The sequence below is a fragment of the Chiloscyllium plagiosum genome, chromosome 7 (assembly GCF_004010195.1).
Source record: "Chiloscyllium plagiosum isolate BGI_BamShark_2017 chromosome 7, ASM401019v2, whole genome shotgun sequence".
NCBI lineage: Eukaryota > Metazoa > Chordata > Chondrichthyes > Orectolobiformes > Hemiscylliidae > Chiloscyllium > Chiloscyllium plagiosum.
Window position 1 is genome coordinate 59,449,057 of NC_057716.1, and position 22,627 is coordinate 59,471,683.

General features: G+C 40.2%; 1 protein-coding gene across 1 annotated transcript in view; it reads right to left on the minus strand.

Annotated features, from left to right (window-relative positions):
* The window catches only part of LOC122551927 (lymphocyte antigen 75-like), a 138,564-nt gene that overhangs the window by 64,776 nt on the left and 51,161 nt on the right, over window positions 1–22,627 (minus strand). The window contains exons 14-16 of the mRNA XM_043694497.1: window positions 11,935–12,016; window positions 7,337–7,408; window positions 2,881–2,998 (exon numbers count right to left, since the gene is read on the minus strand). Of these exons, the coding sequence (XP_043550432.1) occupies window positions 2,881–2,998; window positions 7,337–7,408; window positions 11,935–12,016 (272 nt within the window). The remainder of the gene's footprint in view (window positions 1–2,880; window positions 2,999–7,336; window positions 7,409–11,934; window positions 12,017–22,627) is intronic.

Below are 22,627 nucleotides of genomic sequence, written 5' to 3' on the forward strand. Positions count from 1 at the left end.
AATTGCTGGGGAAATATATACAAATAGATTGGCCCTCATGGCTCACAAATTTTGCACATGCATGGTTGTGCAAGACACACAAACATGCTGTCCTTTTACACCTGATCTTATCCATGACTGGTTCTGCAGAATATGAATTGGCCAAATGCTTGCGTGAATTGCTCTAATCATTTCTGAGCATATTTTCCACTTGCGTGGTGAAAGATTTCTTCACATTTGCACAGATAGCAATACAGTATTCAGGTGCCTGCCTGGTACTTAATACATTCACCAACATACCATTCAAGGAAGCCAGACATCTGTGCTGTAGCACACTTCAGAGGTCTAGATGCACCACCATTGTATGAATCAGTATTCATGAAACTTAAAAACTCAGCAACTCATGCAGTTCATTTCACTTTCAATGACACCATATATGCTCAAATTGATGGTGTTACCATGGGATTCCCACTTGGCTCAGGGCTCACGAGTATCTTTGTTGGATTCTCAGAAATGTGTATTTAATGGAATTGCATCTAATTTTTTTAGTCCTTGCATATTGTAAATATGTTGATGATTCATTTGTTCTATTTTAAATCTGCAGATGTATGCAAGGTTCTTATACATGTCTTAATGTGTAGCATTTAATGTTCAAGTTCACACCTGGTGTGGAACATTAAATGAGCTCTTTTTCCTTGCTATCCTAGTTGAGAAGTGGGCCAGAGGTTCTTTACTACTGTTTACCACAAATCTATGATCACTGTTCAGTATACCTTGTTAGGATTCCTATAGCTCCACATGCTACGAAGGTGACCTGATCAACAACCTTGCAAATAGATCCTGACCAGTTTGTTCACCTTTCACACTTGATGCTGAAATACAGCGCACCAGAACCATCATACAGGATAATGGCTATACATTGTGCAAACACATGGATGGGCCTCAAGCAATCACTCCTGGCTGTGATAAGTGCCAACTCTACCTCAGATGAGGCATCTACAAAGTTTGATTAACAGGTGAAATCAACTGTTTCAAGCTGCTACAATGCAGTAGCAAGACAATAGTATTCACCACTAACAGGATGCTGTTGTCAAACAAAAAAAGCATCCTATCTATCATTAAAACAGTAATGTCGTACATGAATTTCAGTGCCAGTGGGAAACCAAATATGTAGTGTTATTAATTTGAAGGAGTGTACTTTAAAAGGAAAGTACTGTACCTTTAAAAGAGTGAATGCTCTTCTGCACTGAGAACTTACACGCACCTGTCATATGATTAACTAGCAGCCTCAGAGTGTACTGGAAAATTGAAAATATGTAACATTTGGCTGTGAAATAGATAGGAGAGTTGGCTGTTGTTTTGACAACAATTTGCATTTAACCAGTTTAAAATATAGCCCAGGATACTAAAACCCATTTGAGTTTGAATTTATTGTTTTGCCAACAATAAACCAATTAGATTATCAAATTTTGGGTATATAAAAAAGGCAGACATTTTGAAAATCAGTGAGAAAGACCCAAGATGTTGAAACACTCTTTCAAAAGGTACTTTTTCATATTAAATATATTCAAGTAAAAGATGACCCAAGGAGAAAGACACTGGAGACAATAGCCGCTGTATCGTTTTGGAATTAAGTCGATGGAATTTTATTGGAACAGTATATTGTTAGAGCTGGAGGCAGATAATAAGCTGTTTAGAAAAAGTGAGGCTTAGAGTTGTGAACAGTTGTTGTTTAATGTTCTCTTTTAAAGAATAAATTGATATTATTTTCTTTAAATAGTAGAATTTGGGAGTTCTCCGTCACTCATATTTTAACAGATTACGAGGCGAGGCAAACTGTTCTGGGTGTTTAGTTTAATTAACAGATAGGTTCCCCACTGTGTTGTAAAAGTAGGCCATATATTCTAAAGGATAGTGGGTTGTATCAAATAACATATCCCTTCATCTGTTTGCAAGATAATAACCACACCCTCAACCAGCTTGTACTTACAAATCTCAGTGACTAGCATTTGATAGGTTTTTGCAATTGGATAATACTTGCTGAATAATCTCAAGTAGGTGAAGAATTATGCTAACAAATGATCAGGAGTTTCAGTCAGGTTTATGGTATGGCACACTTTTGCTTATATTGGAAGCTACACATCTAAGTACACAGAGCGTTGTTCTTTGTAGGCAGAAAGAACATGTACAAATAATATGCCTGTTTAAACTCAGTAAAATGGGTGAAAATCATTTGCTGGTTAACTTTTCAGGGCAATACCAGAGACAATGTGCTCAGTTTAAAATTTAAACAAAGCCTGGAATTTAACTATCAATTATCATTAACTGGTACACTCACTATAGAAGCAACAATCAGACTTCTTTTGCTGATCAGCAGTCTCTACTTGCATAGTATAAATGCTGGCTTTCCCCTTGAATTAGTATACTTGCAAATTATCCTGAAAGTGCAAAACAAATCTTTAAAAAAAATTTTATTGTTTCAGCAATACTTAAGTTTTGCACTACCAAATATCTTTTTCCCCTATGGTAAACCCACCAGCTTCTCAAAATGTTAGAGCAAGAGAAGTGCTGTACCTTCTATTCGTTTTAGTTACTTTATTAATATCACCAATCAAACCTGAAGTGATGCACTTTTCTACTCTGCCTTAAAAAAAGTACATAAATGTTAAAAGTGAAAAAAGATCATTGAACAATAAATCCTATATCTGCTTGTAGCCCACAGAAATAAATTAATTTTAGCATGATTAACCTGCTTCCTGGTGTCATCTTCTCTTATATAATGAATGTAGCAATCTAAAAGCTCAACATTAATTATTTAGCTAAATGATTGATGCAGTGATAATTGCAGCAAAGTTAACTAACATATCATAGATAACTGCAGTAATTTGGATAAACAATTACCTTTAGGTATTTGACACACCCATTCCAGTTTAATATCACAATGGAAGGGCATCAAGTGATAATCAAATTTCCTTCTGACATCAAACATCATGAAACGATGCCACAAAGGTCTCTGAGTCTGTGGAAGTACAAAATGAAACTGTATTGTTTGCATAATCAAAAATGTATATAACAAATTTGATACCATTCATTGTTGAAAATTCCAGCTGCAAAGGAACTATAAAATTGGGAGCACTGAGGAAGGGTCACTGGACCGGAAATGTTACCTCTAATTTTTCTTCACAGATGCTGCCAAAACTGCTGAGCTTTGCCAGTAACTTTTGTTTTTGTTAGCACTGTTCATATGTTACACAGTCAAATCTATGCTTACACTCTTATCAGAGTAAGGAGTGAAATTTATTACTGCTACTTTCTTTCTTAATAGTCCATGTAAATGAAAAATCAATACTTTGTTTACAAGATCTGACTAATTTCATGATCATGATTTTAACTAATCCTATCAAATATTTACAGAGTGATTTTCAACAGATTCTTACCTTAAAAGTGCAGTGACTGGCAGGTGAAAATGCTGGTGTGGAATAGAAGAAGGGTGAAATTATTTGGTCATACCTAAGGCTCACCTGATGACTGGAATTTGATGTTACGGATGTGAGTTCCAGCTGCTACTTGGGGAAGCAGTGGAAGCCTCAGGTCTCCTTTCTATAGGAGGTTCCTGCTAGCCCAAGCTAAATGAACATGAACAGTATGAGGCGCGCCACTTCTAGGACTTCCTAGAAGTCACAGGATTTAAAAACAGCTTGCCTGACTGTAGGCCCCTGCAGGGGCTGTTTTGAATAGTGACTGACTCAGTGAGAAAGCTGCTAAGATCATGCAGATAGGGAGGCATGCTTGCAAAGCACAAGCCGCCCAGCTGATCTTTCCCATTTAAGAACAAAGAAAATTCACAGCCCAGGAACAGGTCCTTCAGCCCTAAAAGCCTGAGCCGATCCAAATGTACTGTCTAAACCTGTTGGTCAATTCCTAAGCATTTGTATCCCTCTGCTCCCCACTTACTCATGCATCTGGACAGATGCATCTTAGATGAATCTACCGTGCCTGCCTCTACCACCTCTGCTGGCAACTTGTTCCAAATGCCCACAACCCTCTGTGTGATGTACTTGCTGTGTGTAGTCCCCTTAAACTTTCCACCTCTCACTTTGAAAACTTGACCTCTCGTTATTGAATCCTTCACCCTGGGAAAAAGCTGGTCTCTATCCACCCTGTCTATACCCTTCATGATTTTGTAAACCTCAAATCAGGTCCCTCCCTCAATCTCCTTTTTCTAGTGAAAATAAACCTAACCTACTCAACTTCACTTCATGGTTAGCACCTACCATACCAGGCAAAATCCTCGTAAACCTTGTCTGCACCCTCTCCAAAGTGTCCACATCCTTTTGGTAGTGTGGCGACCAGAACTGTACACAGTATTTTATATGAAGCCAAACCAATTTCTGAAAATAAACCTTCCTACATTAGTTATGGGTGAAACGGATTTGCTGTTTTCAAAGAGTTGTTGAAAGAACATGTGAAGATTGTGTTTCCGAAGCAAATTGTGACTGCAAGACCTCAAAACACAATTATGCATGCGAGGTGATTTGATCAACAAACCAGGACAAAGCTACAGACTCCAGAACATTTAATGCTTTTTCCTTCTGCCTTTTAGAATAACCTATTGACTAAAAAGCTTTTTACTTCATAAAGTTGAACTCTACAATGAATCTGTTGCTTTGCCCTGTTTTCCTAAAGGCTTTATGTATAAGTGTGTTCTGGAGATATTTATATATCTCTGACTATGTATGTTAACAAATTATTGTATCTTTATTGAATGACTTGGTTTTTGATAATGAACCTGCAAAATCATGTTTATAAAAGAAATGTGGCTGATAGATAATTTTGTTTAAAACCTGATAAAAGCACTTCACTGGACATTTTGGTAACCAGCAAAAGCACCTTTTAATTTATGTTGCAACCTATGGAGTAGTAAGACTACTAGAGCAGTAATGCACTACTCCAGCCTCAGTCATAATAGTTGTAGGTGAATGGAAATTTTTTTAAACATGAACAAGAACCTCCTGGACGAGTAACAGACCTCCTACACCTTGACAAATGCAATAGTGTCATTATATTGAGTGATAGGGGTGGGGGAGGCCTTGTGGCACAGTAGTATTCCTACCTTGGTGCCAGAGATTTGGGTTCAAGTCACACTTGTCCCTGAGGTATGACACAGCATGGCACAAACAGATCATTAAAATAACTACATGGAGAGGTTATCCACCTTCCATTTCTGACCCCTCACCCATTCGAACTAAATCACTCTATTGTTGGACCAGCGCCTTCAGCTGCCAAAACCTTAAACCCTGCAATTTCTCTCTCTCTCGCTCTCTCTCTCTCTCTCTCTCTCTCTCTCTTTCTTTCTGCCTCCATTTCCTTCAAGCTGATCCTTAGAAAGCTCCCTGACAAAGCTTTTGGTCAAATGAACTAAAATGTCCTTATGTTCTTCATTGTAATTTTTGGTTGGCAATGCTTCAGTGTAAAATTGAGTTAACCATTCTATCATGTTAAAAACATGATCTAAAATCAAAGTTTTTGATATCTATGAAGGATGATTAAATAATTTTTCCCAGTAATAACTTTTAAGTGTTGATCATGATGACTAATTCATTAGTCATCTGCTTGAAACAGTTCATTAGCTGACGGAGTACGACAATTAATAAGCAGACAAACCAGTAATATCACTTTGGTCATACAGTTAAACCAGAAACTCCAGTTGAAATTGCAGGTTAATACACCCCCACAGTTAACAAGTAATGAAGATATTATTTATTGGAACATCATGTACAATTATACTGAAACCATGGGGAAGGGCTCTGAATGGCAAGCTCTATAAATCTATTGTCAGTGATTTTGTTATTCATTCATGGGATAAAGGGCATCACTGACTAGGCTAACATTTATTGCCCAGTAGACAGTTAATGGTCAAACAATTGCTGGAGTTCCATGTAGGTCACACTAGGGAAGGAAACTGCCATCCTTACCTGGAGGACATTAGTGAACCAGATGGGTTTTTCTGGCAATTGACAATGGATTCATGGACATGGTTAGACTTTTTATTCCAGATGTTTATGGAATTCAAATTCTACCATCTGCCATGGCAGGATTTGAACCCAGGTTTCCAGGAAATTACCTGGGTATCTGAAATAACAGTCCAGTGATCATGTCACTAGGTTGTCACCTCCCCAAACTGGCACACTGATCATATTGACTGCTACTGGTTTTTTCATTTATTTTCTCCTCAACTTTTGAGTGCAAATGGAATCCTCAAAAAATTTCATCACTCGTGTTTGCTGCTACAAATCACACTGTATTTGTTGGCAAGACAACTGAGTGAAATGTAGGAAGAATGTAATACAACATACAAATTGCAACTACAAAAAAAATACAAACCATAAAAGAAAAGGAAATAAATTACCATTCATTAGCTATATATAAGTCCTAGAGCAAAAACAGAAGACTGAGGGAGTCATACCAGACACAGGAAAGTAATCACCATTATCAAAGGCTGAAGATCACAGACCACAACATCTGTGTCCCTTGGGGCACAGTTATCGTTCAATTCATTTTCTGCACTTTCAACAATGTTCTTCAGACTCAAGTTCAGAAAGAGGGCTATTTGTTAACTGTTCTACAATGTTCAACAGCATTTTCAAATCCTCCAAATAGTTTGTATCAGAAATATCTAGATTACACCCATGCTTACAAAGGCAGACAATTGCATTTTCCTTTGACAAGTAATTATCTGACAACCTCTTTTCGACTCTTAATAAAAAGAGCACATTATAGCGATAATTATTCAAAAATATCCAGAAGTTACCACTGACCAGATGTGAATCAAAAGCAGTTAGTAATCAATCTTTCACACAGCATGAAAGATTCTTCGGTATCAAGTCAGAAATATTCACTATTCAAATGTATGAGTGAGGTTGCAACAATACTGAAATAACTGAACATTAAGAAGAAAGTGGTTTGCTCGATTGGTCTTCTGCCATTGAACAAATTGTGATCTCCTTCAATCACTGTGATGACAGAATGAGCTGATGACAGAATATAATGCAGCACCTCACTAAGTTTACCTAAAAAGTACCTCCCTTGTGGTCATTCTCACAAAATTACAGAAGGGAGCAGTTGACAGCCTCTTGTTTTCCTGATGTGAATCGAAGTGCTGTTCACATTGTTAGTCAAGGAATTCCAGAATTTTGATTATCTATCATAGGAACTGCAACAAAAGTTGAAGCCGATGGTTCACCATTATTTTTTTGGGGTGAACAGGAATGAGCAATAAATGTAACTTTACCAACACCAAAAAATATCTTCTAGAAAATGTAAGAAATATTTCATTTTTGAAGTGTTGGAATCTCACCTGAAATGCACCACAATTTCTGACAGCATAATCATCTTCTTTAAAATCAAAGGGTAAAGTCACCAACGAAACCTATCAAAGATAAAAGATTAGAACATATCTGTCAAAGATAATTTAGGTTACATGCTCTCAGTGGACAGCAGTTATTCAGGTCAGATAAATGCTGATACTTTTGGATCGATGCTCCCCCCAGGAATTACTCCCTGCTGAAGTTGTAAAACCATCCCAAATATATACAGTTGTGTGTCTGCTGAGTAAGGAGAAGTCAAAGCTTGGGGATTTTCATATACCTCCTGGGGGTGAGGGGAGCCAGAGATGTGGGAGTGCACCCTCTGGATATATTTGGCTGAATTTGAAAAAAATCTATAGTAATGTCACAAGAAAATAGCAAGTTAGTTGGTTGCTGAGCACTTACTCTGGTAATTTTGAAAATGCGAAATTCTAAATAAGAACAGGAAATGCAAAAAAAAAAATTATAGGCACAGGAGACAGTTGATTATAACCAAGAGTGAAGAATTGGAACTTTCTACCAATCTCGTGTTTATAGGTGATAGTACTAGAGTAACGTTAAAATAAAGCAAGTTTAATTACTATAATGTTAGTTACTTTAAGTGATTTGAAAGGTTAAGGTATGACAGGGCAGGTCAGCTAGGCGAATGGTCATTATGTGGCATGAGAGAGTTGTGCATATTTATTGTGAGCCAGCCAAGTCCATGTACAGGAAATGTCACTCTCTACAGTGTCTGGGTTTCAGAGTTTAAGCAGTGGCTGGAGTCACCAAGTCTCCATAAGTCAGAGAACTATGTGGATAGAATATTCAGAGAAGTGATCACACCACAGGTTAGGGCAGGCAAGTAAATGGGAAATGGAGTGATTACCTGGCAGTGAGAGAGAGAAACAGGAGAGTAGGAAAGCAGTACACAGAGGTCTCCGTCTTCTGATCTGGATATCAAGGAGGACGATGAATCCTTAGAGGAATGGAAGAGCCAAGACCGTAGCAACACAGACAGCCCAGCTGGACAGCAGGAGAGGAAGAGGGGTAGAAAGGCAGTACTGCCAAGGGATTCCTTAGTTAGCAGATCAGGCAGATGTTTCTTCCACTATCAACGTGACTCCAGGATGGTGTGTTGCCTCCCTGGTGCTAGGGTCAGATATGTCCCAAAATAGCTGGAGGACATTCTTCTGTTGGGAGTATGAACAGAGGTCATGTTCCACACTGGTATTTACAACATCGGTGGGGAGGAGGTCTGCAAGTCCTGAAATTGGAATTTAAGGAGCCAGGTGGATAATTAGCAAGCAGGGTCTTTAAAGTAGTAAATTCCAGATTACTCCCAATGCCACATGCCAGTGAGTACAGAAATGGGGCATAGGAAGAGGAGTAGGCCATTCAGTCTCTCCAGGAGAAAGTGAGGTCTGCAGATGCTGGAGATCAGAGATGGAAATGTGTTGCTGGAAAAGCGCAGCAGGTCAGGCAGCATCTAGGGAACAGGAGAATCGACGTTTCGGGCATTAGCCCTTCTTCACGAAGAAGGGCTAATGCCCGAAACGTCGATTCTCCTGTTCCCTCGATGCTGCCTGACCTGCTGCGCTTTTCCAGCAACACATTTCCATCTCATTCAGTCTCTCCAGCCTGCTCCTCCATCCATGGTTCAACTGTGGCCTAATTCCATCCACCTGCCTTTGGCCTACATCCTTGAATACCTTTGCGTGACAAACAATTTTTATCTCAGATTTAAAATTAATAAGTGATCCTGCATTCACTGCTGCTTGTGAAAAGAGTTCCAAACACTGACTGCTGTGTGTACAGAAGTGCTTCCTAACATCTCTCCTGAACGGTCTGGCCCTCATGCTCAGACTATGCCCCCAAATTCTAGAGTTCCCAGCCAGTGGAAATAATTTATCTTATCTCAGTAATTTTTCCTGATAATATCTTGAAGACTTCAATCAGTTACCTCTTGACTTCTCGACTAGACAGATGAACGTGTGGTGAGAAAGATGATACAAGAAGAAGGGTTTGAGATTCTTGGGACACTGTCTGGCTTTAGAGGAGATGGCACCTGTACAAGCCAGACACATTGCACTTAAACAGAACTGGGACTGAGATCTTTGCTGGGCATTTTGCTGGCGTCACTGAGAGGGCTTTAAACTAACTCTGCAAGGATGTGGGAACCAGGAGAGAATATTGTACTAGAGAGTGCACGAGATTGACAGATAGCCCTAAGAGAGAAATCAAAGGAAGGGAGAAAGTAATGAAGTTTAAAATCAAGGTTACATGCACTTATGCAAGTACACTAAGTATAGTTAGTTTAATTAGGGAGTCAAGAAATGTCTGGGGATTATGTCATTGTGGTGACAGGGCCCTCAGTCAAGGATGGGAAGATCTCAAGTCAAGATTCGAATGGTGCTGGAAAAGCACAGCAGGTCAGCAGCATCTGAGGAGCAGGAAAGTTGATGTTTCAGGCAGGAGCCGATCTAGGGTGTTAACTACTCTAAGTACAAAGCATTCTGGGCCACACAGACTGAAACCAAAGGTTGAAAGGGGAAGGGAATAAAAGAAAGAGTTGCTGAACAATCAGGTACTTTCAAAGAGGAGATGGTTTGGACTAAGACAAGGTACATTCCCTTAAAAGGGAAAATAGGACAAACAAATCCAGAACTCATGGATGATAAAGGAGATAGAAATTTAAAAAAAGAGGAATGTGCTTATGACAGGTGCCAACCAGTAAATACAATCAAGAACTAAAGACAGTTAAAAGACTGGAAACTAACAGGAAAACAAAGTACTGTCAAAGTTTTCTGTAATCACATTAACAATAAAAGGGTAGTAGGAAGAGAGCGAAGGCCAAATAAGGACTGACGCTAAGAGATAAATGGCATGGTGAGGTACTTTGCATTAGTCTTTACGTGGAAAGTACAGTCCAAGTCATGGTGGCAAAGAAGGAAACTCTGTCACTGGAAAGGTTCAAAATTGATGAGGAGTAGATACTGTAGCCGCTGTAAATTGTACAAGTTGATAAGGAACCAGCACTGGCAATCATTTTTCAATCTTTGGAGGTGATGCTGAAAGATTAAAGAATTGTAAACATCACATTCTTGTTCAAAAAACAAATGGCTGTCGAGCATGGAAAAATATGGATTGATTTGAAAGAATGAGCATGGATTTGTAAGGAAAAATGGTGTCTAACTGTATTCTGGGGTAGTGAATTCCACAGATTCACAAATAACTCAGAAATAATTTTTCCTCATTTCTGTTTTAAATCTGCTACCCCTTATTCTAGGTTACCCCACGAGGTATCTTCTCTATCTTTACTTTGTCACAATCCTCTTCAGCATCTTATGTACCTCAATTAAATCCCCCTTTCATTCATCTAAAGTCTAGAAAGTATAAGCTTAAGCTGCTCAATCTCTCTTCGTGCCAAACCCCTCATCTCTAGGATCAATCGAGTGAACATCCTCCACATTACCTTGAATTAAACTTGATCCCTCCTCAAGGGGACCAATATTGCACAAAGTCTCTGTAATGCCTGGTACAGTTGCCAAAGTTTGTTTGCCCTCCTTAGTGTCTTGTAATTTGGAGTTAACATATAAGAGCTAATAAAAGGGAACCGGGAGGTTACAAGGAGCTTAGAGAAGACATCAGTTAGCGTACTGCATATACTTCTGGGTGCACTGGAGAGCGATAGAGCAGCAGTTTTAAGAGAATGAAGAGACTATTCAGATATGGAGAAAGATGGGAACTGTTCTCCTTGGAAAGGAGAAGACTGTGAGGAGATTTGAAAGAAGTTTGCAAAATCATGAAGGGTCTGGAAAAAAAACTCAGATTGAGAACCAATGGGCACAGAGTCTTCAACTGCTTTCTAAAAGAAACAAATCACAGGAGAAAAATCCCTTTTTAGTCTGGGATGCACTGGCTGGAAGTGTGTTAGAGGCAGATTCAATTCAGACATTCAAGAGAGCATTAGATGTTGTTTGAACAGAAATGAGATGTGAAGTTACAGGAGAAGGGCAAGAGATTGGCACTAAGTTAAAAAAGCTCAGAGAGCCATTGCACAAAGCCATGATGGGCCAAGTAACCTTCTTCTCCACTGTATCAACATTGTGAAAGATTTACCAGAGAACAAAAGGAACCTTACAAAGGCAAAGACTTTTCTTAATTCTGTGTCATCTTCATCTTACATTACTATCACAAATTTTGTTTCTTTTAAATTCAACATCATGGTTACCCAGGTTCGTGACGTATCAAAGTCCATATCATGATTGTTATTTTGCAATGTTAGTCACTTTGCCAGAATACAGACACCTCTTCACAATATTATGAATATAATAAAAACAAATGTCAGTACACTCAGGGCCTCTGTTTCTTGATTGTAATGATAAGTTGATGCCAGCCCTGGGTTGGGGGCGGATGGCTGGGGGGGAGATGTTGAATGGATGGATCAATACATTACATTATTAATTCCGCCAGAATAAAACACAAGAATGGACTGGAGAAGAGAAACCTCTGAAGCCAAAACAGTTTTGTGCAATGCTAGTCTTTTTCTTTTCACAATGAACAAAACAAAAAGAAAATTTGTAAACTGCAAGATAGAAAAGTTTACCGGTCTGCTGTCACTCCATTCCCAAGAGCCTTTGGAATCTGGATTTCTCTTGTTTAATCCAACCCAAAACCAACGTTCATCACTGCAAAAGGAAACAAACAACAGCAAAATGGATTAGGAGTCAGAGTGTGCCACTCAACCCAGACTTATTAGGAAAGCAAAATAATGCAAATGCTAGAAATTTTAAAAATCAGAAATATTGGAAAGACTTAGCCTGTCAGACAGAATATGTGCAGACAAATGTTGTTAACATTTCAGGTTGGAGGTGTTCCATCAGCACTGAGCAAGTTTTTTAAAAAAATTTTAAGCGGTGACGGTGGTGGTGGTGTGGGTGGGGGAAGAGATGGTGAGGGTGGTGGTTGCAAGAAGACCAAAAGAAAATGAATGTGATAAAAGGTTAGGAGGCAACAAGTTCATAATTCAAGACTAACAAAACAGTAGTTATGGTTGCAAGTTCTCGAAGGCAGGGAGAGGACTCTAACATATTTTGTTTCAATTTAAACTATATTCCCACAATTGTTTGTCGCTGAACTGACAACATGGTTGCTGCTATTTCTGTAAAGTTCTGACCAGTAAAGTCACCATGGTCCTACCAGACCATATGGCTGGTCTCTTGTTCGAGGAAGACTGCTTGAAATGGTTTAAGCCAAGGGTCACCACACCTCAGTTGAGGGAACAGAAAAAGAAGGAGACACCTTCATGGTAACCTCAGCCAATGCAGGAATTGAAACCATGCTGTTGTCATCACTCTGCATTGTAAATGAACTGCCCATTGAGCAGTAACCAGAGAACAAAAGCTTACATCGTCCTCTTGGAAAGCAACATTCCCTGCATTTTACAGACATTCAAACCAAGTCAACACCGAGTAACCACATAGCAAGGTGTCTATACCAGCCAGCAATGAACAAAGGAAGAGCTCTTTAAATTGAAACAAAGTGAGCTGGAAAAGCTCAGGAGGCATTGGTGGAGCTAAAGCAAAGCAGAGTTAACATTTTTAAATCCTAATACCCTTCTTTAGAATTTCAAAGAGCTAGTCAAACCCATGATTTCTGCAAACAGCCCCACAGTTATGTTACAAAACAATCATTTTTGACCATAGATATCCTGTTGTGTGCTCACAAGACAGTCTTGGGATATACGGCATCTTTATTAAAATGTTTGTAAGGTGTGTCCAGAAAGGGAGTCTTTTCATTTTCTGACTTCAGCATCAATTTTCCTATATGGTCCTGCAGCCCAAACCTCCTCCTTAAACTGACTGACAGACAAACAGCGCATGTGCGGTGTGAAACAATATAAATCTAATTTGGACCATTTAGAGTAATTATTCTGAATCTTTGACTTTCTTCTTCTGAGGTGAATGCCTTGAACATTACCTCTAATCTCTGGAATTCCAAATCTTTAATCTTGCCAATAGAATTGGATTCTCAGACACATTTGTCCTTCTAGGGCAAGTATCATTCAGAGATCCTCAATTTAATCTTTTAGAGGTATTACTGCTGGATTGTCATCTGGTATGACTTTATGCAAGCTAATACTGGTTGCAAGAAGCACCAGTGTCCAGCTGGTATTTCACATTTATTTGATACTCTCATTCTATAGTTACAACCTACCTGTGTCTAAGACTCAATATTGCCAACCTGCTCTCTCTCAACTCCATTTCTGACACCGTGTTGCATTCATGGGACAACAGTCTAGTCTCCACAGCATCTTTACTGAAGTGCTTATAAGATGTCATGGTAACAATGACATAACTATGGCAGACCAGGACGGACATTTGTATATTCTTATATTCCAACCTAAATAACCTTGGTAGCTAAAGTGACTCATGCAGAATCCCAGTCATAAGAAGAGTCACAGCTTTTGAATAGCTTTGGTTGTATATTTTTAATGAGACAGCTTTGACTACTTTCCTCAGTTTGCCTTTTGTACTGGTTTAGTCAACAATAGAGCAGCTCCTGGCTTATTTACAGACTGTTTCTCGTCTCGACCTCTCCAGAAATCAATTTCCAGAAATGAAATCCTGAAAATTAATTTTCCAGGCGATAAGAATTATATTGTCACACATTCAGCTGCAATCCACCTGGATCTGAATTTCAATGAACAGGTCTATGCCAGACCAGCCAACTAGAAAAGATTACTCAACATTCACGTCATTTAATGCCAATATTTTGTATTCGAGAAATTTGAAATTATAGCTTTCCTTTTTAAAACTTAATTCATTTTTCCTTGTATACTTCAGTGCATTTGGAATTTTAATGCATTTATAAAACTGACTTTTAGAGTAAAAACAAATTTGCTTTTACAAACATTTTTGAATTGAACTTCACAAATTGGGTTTCAGGAAAAGCAAACATTATGCTGCCTACTAGAGTCACAGAGTCAGAGATGTTCAGCATGTAAACAGACCCTTCGGTCCAACCTGTCCATGCCGACCAGATATCCCAACCCAATCCAGTCCCACCTGCCAGCACCCGGCCCATATCCCTCCAAACCCTTGCTATTTACACACCCATCCAAATGCCTCTTAAATGTTGCAATTGTACCAGCCTCCACCACTTCCTCTGGCAGCCCATTCCATACACGTACCACGCTCTGCATGAAAAAGTTGCCCCTTAGGTCTCTTTTATATTTTTCTCCTCTCACCCTAAACCTATGCCCTCTAGTTCTGGACTCCCTGACCTCAGGGATAAGACTTTGCCTATTTACCCTATCCGTGCCCCTCATAATTTTGTAAACCTCTATAAGGTCACCTCTCAGCCTCTGACGCTCCAGGGAAAACAGCCCCAGCCTGTTTAGCCTCTCCCTGCAGCTCAAATCCTCCAATCCTTGTAAATCTTTTCTGAACCTTTTCAAATTTCACAACATCTTTCCAATAGGAAGACCAGAATTGCACGCAATATTCCAACAGTGGCCTAACCAATGTCCTGTACAGTCGCAACATGACTTCCCAACTCCTGCACTCAATATTCTGACTAATAAAGGAAAGCATACCAAACGCCTTCTTCACTATCCTAGCTACCTGTGACTCCACTTTTTAGGAGCTATGAGCCTGCACTCCAAGATCTCTTTGTTCAGCAATACTCCCTAGGACCTAACCATTCAGTGTATAAGTCCTGCTAAGATTTGCTTCCCCAAAATGCAGCACCTCGCATTTATCAGAATTATCCACCTGCCACTTCTCAGCCCATCTGGTCAAGATCCTTTTGTAATGTGAGGTAACCCTCTTCGCTGTCCACTACACCTCTAATTTTGGTGTCCTCTGCAAACTTACTAACTGTACCTCTTATGCTCGCATCCAGATCATTTATGTAAATGACAAAATGTAGAGGACCCGGCACCGATCCTTGTGGCACTCCACTGGTCATAGGCCTCCAGTCTGAAAAACAACCCTCCACCATCACCTTTGAGCCAGTTTTCCCTTTATTCTGTGAGATCTAACCTTGCTGATCAGTCTCCCATGGGGAATCTTGTCGAACGCCTTACTGAAGTCCATATAGATCACATCTACCGCTCTTATCTCATCAATCCTCTTTGTTACTTCTTCAAAAAACTCAATCAAGTTTGTGACACATGATTTCCCACACACAAAGCCATGCTGATTCTCCCTAATCAGTCCTTGCCTTTCCAAATACATGTACATCCTGTCCCTCAGGATTCCCTCCAACAACTTGCCCACCACCAACGTCAGGCTCACTGGTCTATAGTTCCCTAGCTTGTCCTTACCACCCTTTTTAAACAGTGGCACCATGTTAGCCAACCTCCATTCTTCCGGCACCTCACCTGTGACCATCGATGATACAAATCTCTCAGCAAGAGGCCCAGCAATCACTTCTCTAGTTTCCCACAGAGTTCTAGGATACACCTGATCAGGTCCTGGGGATTTATCCACCTTTACCCGTTTCAAGACATCCAGCACTTCCTCTTCTGTAATACGGACATTTTGCAAGATATCACCATCTATTTCCCTACAGTCTGTATATTCCGTATCCTTTTCCACAGTAAATACTGATGCAAGATACTCATTTAGTATCTCCCCCACAGCTCCCCCTGCAGCTCCACACAAAGGCCACCTTGCTGATCTTTGAGGGGCCCTATTCTCTCCCTAGTTACCCTTTTATTCTTAATATATTTGTAAAAACCCTTTGGATTCTCCTTAATTCTATTTGCCAAAGCTATCTCATGTCCCCTTTTTGTCCTCCTGATTTCCCTCTTAAGTATACTCCTACTTCCTTTATACTCTTCTAAGGAGTGTTAAAAGGGAAAAGAAATATCAAACAAATTTAAAAAACACACCTATCTTAAGAAAACCAGCAAAAATAATTTCTTTTCTCCTTAACTGTGATATGGCTTTATAAAAGAAACAAAAGGTTATGCCCAAAGCAAGTTTGTTTTGATGGCTTATTTCAAGTCTTGATCTTCACATTGCAATCAGATTTTTCTTTTAATAAAATGCAATTTGCCTCAACTCGTCATCACCATTGTGGTGAAATGATTTTTGATTTCACTCCTAAGTCGCCTAAACTCTTAAGCTAAGATTTATTCTTTTATTTTGGAGTTCTCCCAAGAACATGGGGTGAAATCCTGTTGAGGCTTTGAGGATCAATTGTTGCTAGTGTCCCTTTACTTTGCCAAAGTCTGCTGAAACATCAAGACAATCTGGCAGGCCTTCTCCTGGACTTAAGATGGAGGTAAGACTCACCCACTGAAGGCTGCCAGTCAAATCAGAAGCTCTCACATTCAGAAGCTATTGTGAGAAGCCAAGTTGGAGAAAAGCTTTCTACAAACAAGCTGCCCAGCTGTTCATCCCCAGTTCTGAAAATAAAACTCTTGTTGAGCTCAGGGTAAAACCTATTCGCTGTTTTAAAAGGGTTATATGAGAAACATTTCAAGACTATTTCCTGCCCAAGCTGTGTTTACCAAGACTCCAGAGGCAGCCATGAGTAATTCAAGACTTACCCACACATGCCAGAAATACAACGACAGACTTCTAGACCTTATCTTCCTGCCTTCAAGAATGACTTAGTGTTCAAAATACCTTCCCCCCCCCCCCCCCCCCCACCCCTTCAGAAAGTCAATCACTACTGAGAATTAAAAAATCTTTTTGCAATAAGTGTGTTTTGGGGATACTTTGAAAGATGAGCACTTATACTTCAACATTACCCACTGTGGCACAGGGGTAACATCACTAGGCTAGTGACCCAGAGGCACAGGCTAAGGTTCTGGGAACATGGCTTCAAATTGTTCCACAGCAGAGGGTGAAATTTGAATGGTTTTAAAATCTGGAATGAAAATAGATAATCTCATGGAGAACATGTAATCAGTGTGGATTTATTTTCTGGTTTTACAAGATTTATTAGGAAAGAAAATTTGCTTGCTTACATGTGACACCAGACATACAGTTAAGGTTGACTCTTAACTGACCCCTGGGCAATTAGGGATGGACAAGAACTACTCTCTTGATGGTGATGCATACATCCCATACAAAACAATTATGCCCTCTTCATATAATAAATTTTGTTTGCAGGACATCCTGGCATCCTGAAAGAGCTAGCTATAAAAGATAGTGGGCGCATTATTTGTAATTTTCCAAAGGTCACTGGAATCTAGAGAAATACCTCTGGCAGTTCATTCCACATACAAACTACCCTCGGAGTAAAAATGTTGCCCCTAATGTCCTTTTTACATCTTTCTCCTCTCATCTTAAAAATGTTGCCCAGCTTTGAACACTCCACGCTAGGAAGAAGACTCTAGTTATTCTATGCTCCTCATGATTTTACAAACCTCTAAAAGGTCACCCCTCAACCTCCTATGCTCCAATGAAAAAAAAAAGGTGCAGTCTTTCCAATCTATTTTTATATCTCAAACCTGCGTTCCCATCTTGGTAAATCTTGTTCAAACTGTCTCCAATTTAATCATAATTACTATAGCATGGTGACCAGAACTACACATACTACTCCAGAAGAGGACTCACCATCCCAACTCCTATATATTCAAAGCTCTGAGCAAAGAAGGTATGCTTGCTAAACACTTTCTTAACCATCCTATCTAACTGTGACACAAAATTTCAAAAAATTATGTATCTGAACCCAGAGGTATTTCTGAACCCTGAGGTAACTCCATTCTACAATACCATCCAGGGCCTTACGATTTAATTGTATAAGTCCCGTCCTTGTTTGTATTACAAAAAAAGTGTAATATCTCACATTTATCAAAAGTAAACTCCATCTGCCATTTCTCAACCTATTGATCCAACTGATCAAGATCTCTTTGTAATCTTATAGAACCTTCTTCACTGTCCAATATAGCACCAATTAAATGGTAAGGTCATCTACTACCTTTCCTCCCATGTATCATTTCATCAAAATATCTTTGACAGTTGCCAAGATGTTTCTGGACAATCAAGATTTATCCCTGAAATGATTTGCAAAGCGTAACCAAGGTTAGGCTAATTGAAATAGTGAAAAAGTTAGTTATGTTCCAAGTAGGGGCTCGGAAGGCAGACATAATTAAGATAATATCACAAAATTTGGAGGTTGGACAGGAACACAAACCAAATGGTGAACCAATTAAGTTAGTGAGAATGTAAGTGCAGATAAAGAAAGCTGAAAATAGAAAAAAAAATTAGAAAATAGAAAAAACTTGAACTTGAGGTAAAAGACAAAAAAGAGCATTCCAGAGGGAGGAGAAAAGGAGAGAAGCAGCGAATACCATCATTAAAGGCTGGATTGAGCAAAAAACAAAAGGCTTCTGACTTAGAGGAACATTCTGACAAGAAAGGATCAGAATCTAATTCCAGTGGAGAGCTGTTTAAATTTCTGCAAGCCCTCCTGACATTGGATGACCACAACGTCCCTGATGGAGGGGAGGACTTAAATCCAGCACCTTAGGCTATTCAGCCATGCTACCACCGATCACAACATTGTGACTGGGGTGGTGATGCATCTCCACGGAGATAAGCATTTCCTAGATACCTTTAATCAACCTGCTCAGTTGTGTTCTGGTACATATTATGAGCAGGTGGGACTTGAACTCAGGTCTCCTGGTCCAGAGGTAGGGATACTATCACTGTGCCACACAGCGATTATAGCTTTGGACCCCATTAACTGAAAGAATGTACAACCTGAACTTACAAAAGTTTTTTCTAATACAATTGATTACCCACTTACCCACTAAGAATAAAGGCAAAATTAGTAAAATGTATGCTTGCGTACACTTACAAAAATAAGGAATGCATATGCTTTAGCACGATTAAAAATTAAAACAGGATCTCCTGATATGCTGTACTACAGTCTAAGACAGCATTTCACCCCTTTTTCATGTCTCTCCTGCACTGGTTACCTCAGAGTCCAGGTTTCCAGACATTAAAATATTTGCAGCCTCAAGTCAACCAAATACTGGTTCAAATGTCACCCAATATTATGATGCTAACTAAGATGAAAAACTAGTCTAAATTTTATAATTTTTTCTAGCGTTTTGTAAAGACCATTATCTAGCAGTGTACATATACAATCCCTACAGCAAATAACAATGTTTTTGAAACTGAACCACATGGTCTTCAGTATGACCTCTCCTTCACTCACTGATCAAGTGGAAGCTGCCTGTTGTGAATGCAAGTACTGGCAGACAACAGTTGCACCAAATGCTCTGCTTATGTGCTGTAGGTCATGTCATTTTATAGATTAGAGTGATACTGGAAAAGCATAGCAGGTCTGGCAGCATCAGAGGAGCAGAAAATAGACGTTTCAGGTAAAAGCCCTTTATCAGGAATGAGGCAGGGAGCCTCCAGGGTGAAGAGATAAATGGGAGGAGGGTGGGGCTGGGGAGAAGGCAGCTGAGACTGCAATAGGTGGATGGAGGTGGGGATGAAGGTGATAGATTAGATTTCTTAGTGTGGAAAAAGGCCCTTCGGCCCAACAAGTCCACACCGACCCACCGAAGCGCAACCCATCCGTACGCCTACATTTACCCCTTCACCTAACACTATGGGCAATTTAGCATGGCCAATTCACCTGACCTGCACATCTTTGACTGTGGGAGGACACCCACGCAGACATGGGGAGAACGACTGTGTGGAGTTTGCACAATCACCTGAGGTGGGAATTGAACCTGGGTCTCTGGCGCTGTGAGGCAGCAGTGCTAGCCACTGTGCCACCGTGCCGCCCATCACGGGATAGGTTGGAAAGGAGGGTGGAGAAGGAAGATTGGCAGGTAGGACAGGTCATGAGGATGGTGCTGACCTAGCAGATTGGAACTGGGGTTAGGGGAAATGAGGATACTGGTGAAGTCCACATTGATGCTCTGGGGTTGAAGTGTTCTGAAGTGAAAGATGAGGCGTTCTTCCTCCAGGTGTTGAGTGGTGAGGGAGTGTCAGTGGAGCATGCCCAGGACCTGCATATCCTCAGCAGAGTAGGAGGGAGGAGTTGAAATGTTTGGCCATGGGGCGGGGAAGTTGATTGGTGCGGGTGTCCAGGATACGTTAGCGAATTATATCATCTTTGACTGCAAATCACATGTCACATGTAAAAGGTTACTGAATATGTACACAACATGCTGCAAGCTAGACTGATCACCTTGATAGCATTTTAGTCAAATGTGTGCTAGTCATAATAGCTGAGGAACCGCTGTTTCCACATATGTAACTCTATATGAACTTGATATGCCTACAAATAGGGGTGATGGTAAAACCATATACTCCAAGACCAAAAGAAAATATAGCAAGGCAGTAATGTGGGTGAAAAAATATACCTTACTCAATTTGTTCATACTTTACAATGGCCTTGTAAGAGATAGGAAAAGACTATGGAGATTTTGTTGAACTGTTTAGCATACTGCAGTGTGTCATGATTTAAAAGGGAAAAAAAAGTGCGCTAGTGTTCCACAAGTGGCCACAAAAAATGTAAAATCCGAGAGTGAGTGAGAGCACTTTGAGCACCTTTGCGGCTTCAGTTATAGAAGCAAGTGGACAAGCGTGGCTATTTGTCAGACTCGTCAGGGCCATCAGTCTTCTTTGGTGAAGACTTATCATTGCCTCATCTGTCAGTGTCATCATGCAGGGTATGGCATCACCCACATCTGCATAATCCTTCATGGTTGTCTGCTGCGACTTCCATGCAGGCAAGTGGAAAGAGTCTCATCACCAGGTTGCTTGGCTTCACTCAATTCCACTTGCTTCAGAGCGTCTGGCAAGTCCAAGCCCATCTGAACCCACCATGGCAGAAGCAGTGGAACTTTTCCCAGTAACCATTTTCCATAACTATATGGGTTCTAGAAGAGTCAGGTTGCTCATCAGCTTCTCATCGATGGCCTTGATAATTTCAGGTTTTCAGTGTCCTAAATTACCCTTTGAACCACTGGCTGGAGCTTGACGAATGCAGATTGATGCACTCTAGCCCAGCAATGTTGGCACACATGGGACAGTTAATCTTCCTTGTCTTTCACAGATATGTTTTGTCCATTTTCCTGAACCATGCCTAAAAACAAAAGGAGGAAGTCCAGGTGGCTTGGTTAGCCTTGTACTACATGGGTAGTGTCCTGATATTCAGGAAGGAGCATGACTTCTTGGACTTGTCCATCACAAGAAGAGACAACTTTTCAAAACCATCTTGTTGCAGACAATGGCAGTGACATGTTCCTTTCCTGCTTTGCCACTCCATCTTTAAACATCAAATAGCAACATTTTATGAAATAGTAAAACAATCTGGCTCATAGTTAAACATGTCCCTTGCTGCATCCTCATTCAGTACAGGAATGAGACCATTCTGGAGCCTACCATCTGCCTTTGCTGTCATGTACACCGTATTCTCACTATTGTGCTTGATCTTGAAGCAATCTAGTCAATCGTTGTTGCAGGTGAACTCTTGCAATTCAGCGCTCATAACAGTGTATAAATTCAAAGGTGATATTGCCAATTCCTTCACAATGTCAGTTCACTGACATGGATTTTCCACTTGCTACATTAGAATAGAGTAGAATCCCCACAGTGGCCCAACAAGTCCACACCGAGTAACCCACCCAGACCCATGCCCTTTAAACTATATTTACCCCTGACCAAACCTACATCCCTGAACACCGGGCAATTTAGCACAGCCAATTCACTTAACCGCACATCTTTGGATTGTGGGAGGAAACTGGAGCACCCAGGGGAAACCCATGCAGACACGGACAGAATGTACTGGAATTGAACCTGGGTCCCTGGTCTGTGAGGCAGCAGGGCTAACCACTGAGCCACTGTGCCGCCCATTAGTTTGATCTTCTCTCTGAACATTTAACTTTCTTAGGTTTAATCATCTTAGAGGTTTTGCACATCCTCTCACAGGGAGCTCAAAGTCAAATTATGGTGCACCCAGTGGTTGACATTTTTGCACTAGTGATTGAGCTGCACTGATAGGTCAATGTGGTTATGTAACAAGATAATACAAGTTTAGCTGATCCGTCCTGTGCAGGACTTGCACTTATCATGAAGCTCGTTTTATGGGGTCTGCTCATGTGCCAGCAGGAATAGTCCAGAACTTTGACACAACTGGATTTTTTTTTAATCCAATGCATCTGTATTGCTACTGTTAGAACATAGAACATAGAACAATACAGCACAGAACAGGCCCTTCGGCCCACGATGTTGTGCCGAACATATGTCCTAGCTTAAGCACCTATCCATGTACCTATCCAATTGCCGCTTAAAGGTCACCAAAGATTC